We start from the raw sequence: 8690 nt of genomic DNA, 5'->3' as shown, positions 1-8690 counted from the left end.
ACTGTCTTACCCAAAATAAAATAAATAAACCAAAAAGGAGGCAAGACACTAAGCATTCAGGAAACACTTTTAGCCAACCACCCCATACTTAAAGAAGAACACTGTCCCTAGTGCAAATGCATAAACAAGGAAAACCTGGCTAGACGGACTCTTTTTCCACATCTGGGGTCATGCCCCCTGAATCAGAATCATCATCAGAGTCTTCATTACTAGAGTCTTTCTCCATATCAGAGTCTACCAGCCGACGATCTTCATATATTGGTACGTTATCATCCAAAGGCTCCTCAAAATTTATTCCCACTCCACAATAGTTCAAACATGATCATTAAGCGGATAGTCATAATCAAGCTACTGAAGCTCTACATCAGTAGGCACACGACCTCTACTCATCATAGTAAACCTTGTTATGCCATAAAGATAAAAAAAACTCTCATCTCGAGCGTGTCGTTCAGCAGTGGTAAGATTAATGCCTTGGCTGGTTTCTGGATCTTTCACTTTCTTAACATCCACCTTCTTTAGGTTTTGAGGAAAATTATGGTCCGCTGGCTCATCCTCAATGCGCTCTTTCTTTAGAATAACAGTCAGCAAGCTTCCAAAAATGAAGTGTGTCCTTTTGTGCAACCTTGCTTTGCGCATTGAAGTGCGTATAACTTCACCAATATTGATAGAAACATTAGTCATCAATGCATATACCAGGCATACACAATCACGCGAGACCTTATGAACTGCTTCCTAAGAATTAAGCTTGCGTTGACTATCCTTAGCCATATGCGATCTTCTTTGTTCAGAAAAGCGTATGAGAAGGTATTATGACAACCATTATCCTTGTGACGAATTCACCTAGCCATAGACGTTAAGCTACACATAATATGTATGATGGCTCTATACAGAGGTTTGCTGTAGAGTTCCCTTAGTCTCGAGGGATCCACATTCGGAGTGCCCAAGAAAAAGTTGAAGAAATTAGCTGTCAGCTGTAAGACTTGCCCTCGAATCTTCAATTCGTTCCTAATACTTTTTGTGGACCAATTGGTATAAAAATCTTGAGTCCAATATAGATTGCACTCACCCATATCTCGGAAGATGAAATCAAGTTTCAGTTCTATTATTTTAGCCAGAGTACGAGGGCAGTGCCTCGCCAAGCTCTCCTTGTGAATCAGCTCCACTTGCATATATCTATTTAACTTGTTGTTCTGGTAACATTCCTAACCATCCTCCTGTAACACCCATTTGATACCAAAAGTGTGCCTAGGTAGTTGAAGAGAGAAGGAAGCAGATTTGTCCTGTCTTGCTTTTTTCTTGGCCTTTTTGGGTTGTGGATGTTTTTTCTTTGCCCTAGTTTTCTTTGGGAGCCATATCACCTAGATGCATCATAAATTCATGTTAGGTACACATAACATCACTCAGTATAATCAAGGAAATGACGGTGTTATGACCACCCCACACTTAATTTGTTCACATAACTCAATTAAGTGGTGTTGTTGGGTACTCAGACTTTGCCAACATAAACACATGGCAGTGAGCAAGCATTCTTAATTCATTTACAACTCACACGATGGCTGCCTTTTTGTTTTGCAATTCACACTCTTATTCTATCAATCATCACAGCCCATATAACGCAGAGAATAATAACATACTTTTCATATAGCCTAACCCAAATTCTTCACTAATTCAATAATAATTCAACACATCACAGTACAAAAACATCATCACATTCCAATACTATCATCAACATTATGATCAACAAACTAAGTCATGAAACAACAGTTATACAACTACCATCATAGTTATGAGTAGTTCACTCACACCTACAAGGTCTAAATACTACACGAAAGTTCTTGAAAATTTTAACATGTCAATACTCATAATACATCATGATTCCTATTAACCCACCAACATCATATTCATAGGTTAAGTGACAATTCACAACAATGATTTATTCTATGATGATATTTCCTATTTTCCCAATATTTTCAAAATCAATTTAACAAAACTATAATGGAGTTTCACGAATAATAAAATAGCTTTGTTTCTCACCAATAATTTCACATATAGCAATTCAACACCCCATTAAAATTACAAAACCAAAGGATTAAGAGAGAAACTTACCTTAACAATGTAGGGTTTGAAGTTTTGAAGGGGCATCGCTAAGATGATGAAGCACAAAGGAGAGTTTTAAAGCTTTTAGGGAGAGTTTAGGGTGAAAGGCAAAAAGGTGAGGCAATTAGGGAATGGACCTTTATTTAAAGGTTGGATACCAGGTTGAGTTAATCCAATTGGAAGTTGGGTTTTAGCCTTATTTTGACTAAGTGTGTGACACACATCTTATCACACATCTCAAAGTGTGCTTCGCATACGTTGTCACATAGTTGGGACAGTGAGCCTATGTGGAGAAGTGGGCGACACACTACCTATTGCAGACATCAAGGTATGTATCAAATAAGGTATCCTAGATTTTAGGTAGTGGGTATGTGCGACTATGTGTGCGACGTATATCTTATCGCATATGTTAAAGTATCCGACACATAAGTTATCGCACATATCAAGGTGTGCGGCGTATTGTGCATCGCATAGTTGGTCCAACGAGCATGTGCGATGGGATATGCGGTGCACTCTTGGTCGCACACATGAAGGTGTGCAATGCACACATGCCCTCATTTTGCCTGGTATGGGGCAATGCACCTATGCTAAATGCTAAATCATGCCCTTACTAAGATTCAAGTGAAATTGAGCACCACACCCAATATTACACTTAAAATTTGACACTATGAACAATATTTTTCATATCAGGCAGTGGGAAAGTTCCATACCGCGGGGGTTTTTCCCCCGTACCCCCATCGAGGTCAGTGGTGGGCTCCAGGATCGGGTCTATTAGCCTGATCCCTATGGTACCACCACAGACCTCATTGAAAATTACAAAATAGGTCGGACCACAAAACTTTTGGGATCAGACTAACATAATTTGAGTCACAACTCTAGCCTGAATCATGACTCGATCTTTAATATTTGACCGTTCCAACATACCAAAAATTATCCCTTTACTTGTACACTTACCACCTTTGATATGGCTTATTTTCAAACTGAGTTCAAAGGCAACCATCTCTCGAGTGCTTCAAATTCACCTACACTTAATAAAACATAATTTAACATGATTAGAAGTGTGGGCTGCCTCCCACCAAGCGCCATAGTTTCAGTCGTGGATCGACTCATATTTTTGTATTTTTGTTTACCATAAACAAAAGCAAAGTAAAATTATGGGTTGCCTCCCATATAGTGCCTGATTTACTATTGCAGCATGACTCATCCATCTCAATTACTCAGACTTCATCGAGATATATGGTGGCTATACACTTTATCAAGTCTGTTGGCCCGATATATAGCTTCACCCTTTGTCCGTTCACCTTGAAGACACTTCCGTCTTTGTTTTCTAGCTCCACTACTCCAGATGAGTAGACTTGGCTAATTTTGAATGGACTAGACCATTTAGACTTAAACTTACCTGGAAATAGCTTTGGTCTGGAGTTGAAGAGGAGTACCAAATTACCCTTTTGAAAATTTTATTGCACAATTCTCCGACCATGGTACTTTTTCATCCTTTCCTTGTAAAGGTATGCTATTTCATACGCATTGAGATGGAATTCATCCATCTCATTTAGTTTTCCTAGTCTCATCTTTGCTGTGTCATCCTAGTCCGACTTCAGTCTTCTGAGTGCCCATAATGCTTTATACTCCAATTCAATTGGCAAGTGACATGCCTTTCCATACACAAGTTTGTATGGCAACATACCAATAGGCATTTTAAAAGCTGTTCTGTATGCCCAAAGAGCATCATCCAGCTTTTGTGACCTGTCTTGTCTATTGGAATTCACAGTTTTAGCAAGGATGTCTTGGATTTCTCTGTTTGAAACCTCCACTTGCCCACTAGTTTGTGGGTGGTATGGAGTTGCCACCTTATGTTTCTTAACACCGTATTTTGCTAAAGAAGCCCTAAAAACTTTATTTCAGAAATGGGATCCCCCATCACATATAATTGTTCTTGGTACCCTAAAACGGGAGAATATGTTCTTCTTCAGAAATGCTACCACTCTTTTTCCTTCATTATCATCCAAAACAACAGCTTCTACCCATTTCGAGACATAGTCCATAACTACTAGGATGTAATTTAGCCCATATGAGCTTACAAATGAGCCCATGAAGCCGATGCCGCATACATCAAACAACTCTACTTCCATTATTTTAGATATCAGTATCTCATGGAGTTTGGAGATTGATCCTTGCCTCTGACATTGATCACATCTACGAACAAACTCATATGCATCTCTGAATAGTGTAGGCCAATAGTATCCACTCTACAATACTTTATGAGTAATACGGTCACTCGCATGATGATCACCAATAGGTGAAGCATGAATACTTCCAAAATACTCAGTACTTTTACTTCTGGGATATAGCGCCTAATAATACTGTCTGCACATCGCCAAAAAAGATAGGGCTTATCCCAAAAATAATGGGTCATATCATGAAGGAACTTTTTTCTTTGGTAAAAGGAAATATTATCCGACATCACCTCTCTTACCACGTAGTTTGGAAAGTCAGCATACAGAAAGGAATCATCAATATCTAACTAATCTTTGATTGCTTGTTCGCATTCAAGTCTGGATATGTAATCTGCCACCTGATTTTCATATCCCTTACGATCCTTGACCTCAAAGTTGAATTCTTGAAGCAATAATACCCACCGGATCAATCCCTACTTCACATCTTTATTCAACATTTAATACCTCAGAGCTGTATGATCAGTGTGGACCACCACCTTGGTCTCTAGCAAATACGCTCTGAATTTCGCAAAAGCATAGACTTAGCCAGGAGCTCCTGTTCGGTGATAGTGTAGTTCTTTTGAGCTCCATTCAGAGCCTTGCGGGCATAATAGATTGGATGAAAAAATTTATCCTTCTTTTACCTCAACACAGCTCCAAGCGCCACCTCGCTAACATCACGCATCAGTTCAAATAGCTTCGTCCAGTCAAGAGTAATAATAATTGGAGCCTCCACTTATTTCAACTTAATGCATTCGAACGTCTATCTGCAGTCATCATCAAATAAGAACTTGGCCTCCTTTTCAAGAAGTTTGCATAATGGGTTTGCAGCCTTTGAGAAATCTTTTATAAATCTGCGATAGAATCCTGCATGGCCAAGAAAGCTACGCAGCCCTTTTACTAAGATAGGGGGAGGTAGTTTCTCAATGACCTTAACATTGGCCCTATCTACCTCAGTTACTTTCACAGATATTTTATGACTGAGAATAATGCCTTCCTTTACCATGAAGTGGCATTTTTTCCAATTAAGGACCATATTAAACTCTTCACACCACTGTAATGCTTGACTTAGATTCAGCAACCACAAATCAAAGGAATCTCCAACAACTGAGAAGTCATACATAAACACCTCCAAGGTGTCCTCAACCATATCAGAAAAGATCGATATCATGCACCTTTAGAAAGTGGCTGGTGCATTGCAGGGCACCTTTTAAAAGAAAATGTGCCATATGGGCACGTGAACGTCGTCTTTTCTTGATCTTCAGGAGCAATGAAGATCTGGTTATACCCTGAATAACCATCCAAGAAGCAGTACCAACCCTTTCCTACCAATCAATAAAGCATCTAATCCATGAATGGCATAGGAAAATGATCCTTTAGTGTCCACGAGTTGAGCTTTCGATAATCCATACACACCCTTCACCTAGTAATAGGCCTGAGTGGGATCAATTCGTTCTTCTTATTAGCTACTACTATTATGCCCCCTTTCTTGGGCACGAACTATAAAGGACTCACCCACTTACTATCTGACATCGGATACACCACCCCTGTATCTAACTACTTGATGATTTCTTTCTTTACCACCTCTTGCATAGGTGGGTTCAGGCAACGCTGATGCTTAATAGTTGGCACACAATCTTTCTCTAGCTGAATCTTGTGCATACATATGCCAGGAGGTATACCAATGATATCTAGAATAGTCCAACCAATAGCTTTCTTATACCTCTTAAGAACAGAGATGAGAGCTTCCACCTGTTGTTCGCCCAGATCAGCAAAAATAATAATCGGTAGTGTATTTCCACTACCCAAGAACACATACGTCAAATGACTGGGTAACTCTTTCAATTCTAACACTGATGGCTCTTCAATGGATGGCTTTGCCGGTGGTAAAGGTCGATTCTTAAGGTCAAGATCAAGCTTCTTAGGGGCATAAGAATACGACCCCATTCCTGTCAAAGCACAGACAGTTTCTTTGTACTCTTCAATGTCCTCACGATCAAAGTTTATAAGCACTGGAGCTAACGGCTCAACAGCAAGACGCTCTTCTATTGGTACTTCCTTCTCATCCTCATAATATGCATCAACTATGGAGAACACACTCATTTCTTTATACTGCTTCATTGATTTGCACACATCAAAATGTACCCCTTTATCATTCATCCTGAGTACAAGCTTATTAGCCCATAAATCAATCAACATGCTTCCGATTGCGAGGAAAGGTTGACACAAGATTATGGGCACCTTAAAATCCACCTCACAATTTAGAATTAAGAAATCCACAAGAAATATGAAGGTCGCTACCTTCACCAACACGTCATACAAAATACCAATAGGTCATTTTACTAACCTATCAGCCATCACAATTCTCATAATGGTGGGTGCGGGGTCTCCTAATCCCAACTTTTATAAATGGCTAGTGGAATCAGATTAATGGTATCTCCCAGATCATATAAGGCCTTATCAAAATCCAAGGACCCAACTATGAAAGGAATACTGAAATCCCCTAGATCTGCCTTCTTCTGCACCAAGGACCTTGTGGCAATGGTTCTGCAATAATGGAGATTATCCATCGGTTCATAGCTTACTGCTCTTTTCTTTGTCAAAAGGTCCTTCATGAATTTGGCATACACTGGCATTTGTTCCAGTGCCTCAACCAAAGGCATATTTACCGACAATTACTTCAACATGGCCATGAATTTGATAAACTTCATGTCCTTGGCCTTCTTCTGTAATCTCTAAGGAAAGGGAGGTAGTGGTTTTGGGAGAGTTTTTTCCACTACTTCATTTTCCTTGTTTTTCTTTTTTCCAAACTCATCAGACTGCTGACAGTTGGATGTATCATCATGAATAATCTCATCATGTTTTTAGCCTTCACTGGATGATTAGCATCTGCTTCGCTAATATTTTCTGCCACACCTTACCACTCTTGGTGGTAATTTCCATACACGATAGGCTTGCCAACACCTTACCACTCCTGGTGGTAATTTCCATACATGAACCATCCTTCCTTGGATTTTACACTGTGTCACTTGGTAGAGTGCCAGTCTTCTTTTTATTAAATGTCATAGATAGTTAACTCATTTGATGCTTCAACTACTTTATCAAAGTGGAATGCGAATCAACCATTTGATTTATCGAAGATAAATTATTTTTTATCTCAGCTACTCCCGTGTTGATTTCCTCTACTCCCTTCAAAATTTTAGCCATTATGTCCTCCATGGAAATCTTCCTATAGCTAGATGCAGCAGTCTCACGATTCCCTGGAGGAACATATAAACCACTCTTGTCATTTTTGCCCTTCCAAGTTCCTTGATCTCGATCCTTGTATCCAGATTTATCATAATAGTTCCAACATTGGTTTCCTTGGCCACTGCCTCGAAAACATCCCTAATATTCAAGTAATTTTATTTCTCCTTAGAATCGAAGTCAGCCCTTCCCTATGATGCAACAACTTTAACTCTCTCTATCTTTCCAGATAATAGATGCTTAGTGAGAAGGTCCATTTATGTCTTCATATATCTTGGTCCCGTTCTTATTCTCTTTTACTCTGTTCTGCAGTCATACCAATGGACATAGTAGAGCTTGCTACCTCAGAATCCTTGGTATGCCAAGTTCTACTCTGCTTTGTCATCCGATCAAGCATCTCAGAAGCTTCAGTAAAAGTGAGGTCCATGAATGATCCATCCACAGCATTATCTACAACTAGCTTGGTAGCCAAATCAAAGGCCCGATACAATACCTCTTTCAGGTGGAGGTTGGTTATCTGATAATAAGGACACTAATTCTGCTTCTTCTTGAACCTTTCCCAAGTTTCATAGAGGGCTTCAGTTGGAAGCTGTCTAAAAGTAGTGATTTCATCTCTTAACTGTGCCCTCTTGGATGGATGAAAGAACCTTTCTAAGAAAACGTCTTTTAGTTTCTTCTAATTTGTAATAGAATAGGGGGTTATCCCATTCAACCATAAAGTCGCCTCTGCAGAAAAAGGCAACGGGAACATTCACAACTGAATTGTATTTTTCCTAACTCCCAAATTGTCAAATGACTTGCATGTTGAGATGAAGTTGATCAAATGCATATTCGGGTCATCACCCATAAGTCCACTGAACAATCCCTTAAGATGCAATAACTGGATCATAGTACTCGTAATATTAAACTTGGTTTCGGGTGCTAAGGGCGGAGGAATAATAGCCCCTATGGCGCCAGTCTCATCCAACTCGTCATCATCATTATCAAGAGCAAACTGAATAGCTCGGCGTTCGGGTCTCATTCTATACTGGCGATTTATTTTGACATTCCTATTCATTGATGCAACTACATCATCTGCACGCCTTGGATTTAGTAACTCATCATCGCCCAGGTCTTCATCGTCTGGGTTTA

The 8690-nt window shown here is 39.6% G+C and overlaps 2 protein-coding genes and 1 non-coding gene across 3 annotated transcripts; 1 reads left to right on the top strand and 2 right to left on the bottom strand.

Annotated features, from left to right (window-relative positions):
- Window positions 1-3683: 3683 nt before the first annotated feature.
- LOC124888932 lies at window positions 3684-4998 on the bottom strand. The gene is made up of 3 exons (XM_047400216.1): window positions 4958-4998; window positions 4779-4832; window positions 3684-3984 (listed from the first exon to the last, which is right to left on the bottom strand). The coding sequence occupies exons 1-3, from the start codon at window positions 4996-4998 to the stop codon at window positions 3684-3686; spliced, it is 396 nt and encodes a 131-aa protein (XP_047256172.1).
- A 78-nt stretch (window positions 4999-5076) lies between these two features.
- Window positions 5077-5463, bottom strand: LOC124888931 (uncharacterized mitochondrial protein AtMg00860-like). The gene has a single exon (XM_047400215.1). It carries the CDS (start codon window positions 5461-5463, stop codon window positions 5077-5079), a length of 387 nt encoding a protein of 128 aa, XP_047256171.1.
- A 2611-nt stretch (window positions 5464-8074) lies between these two features.
- LOC124889159 lies at window positions 8075-8180 on the top strand. The gene has a single exon (XR_007047771.1). It is a non-coding gene; the product is annotated as a small nucleolar RNA R71 (small nucleolar RNA).
- Window positions 8181-8690: the final 510 nt, after the last annotated feature.

This window comes from Capsicum annuum, chromosome 11, assembly GCF_002878395.1.
Source record: "Capsicum annuum cultivar UCD-10X-F1 chromosome 11, UCD10Xv1.1, whole genome shotgun sequence".
Taxonomy (NCBI): Eukaryota; Viridiplantae; Streptophyta; class Magnoliopsida; order Solanales; family Solanaceae; genus Capsicum; species Capsicum annuum.
Note: the sequence above shows the minus strand (reverse complement) of the source record. Positions and strands in the feature narration are given on the sequence as shown.

Excerpts from the sequence above, each read along its gene's own strand:
- LOC124888932 (XM_047400216.1), bottom strand. The coding sequence starts at position 4,998 with ATGCGTGATGTTAGCGAGGTGGCGCTTGGAGCTGTGTTGAG. Across the intron at positions 4,833-4,957 it reads GCGCTTGGAGCTGTGTTGAG|AGCGTATTTGCTAGAGACCA; the intron begins GTAAAAGAAGGA and ends TGCGAAATTCAG. Across the intron at positions 3,985-4,778 it reads ACTGATCATACAGCTCTGAG|GGCTTCTTTAGCAAAATACG; the intron begins GTATTAAATGTT and ends TAAAGTTTTTAG.
- LOC124888931 (XM_047400215.1), bottom strand. The coding sequence starts at position 5,463 with ATGGTTGAGGACACCTTGGAGGTGTTTATGTATGACTTCTCAGTTGTT.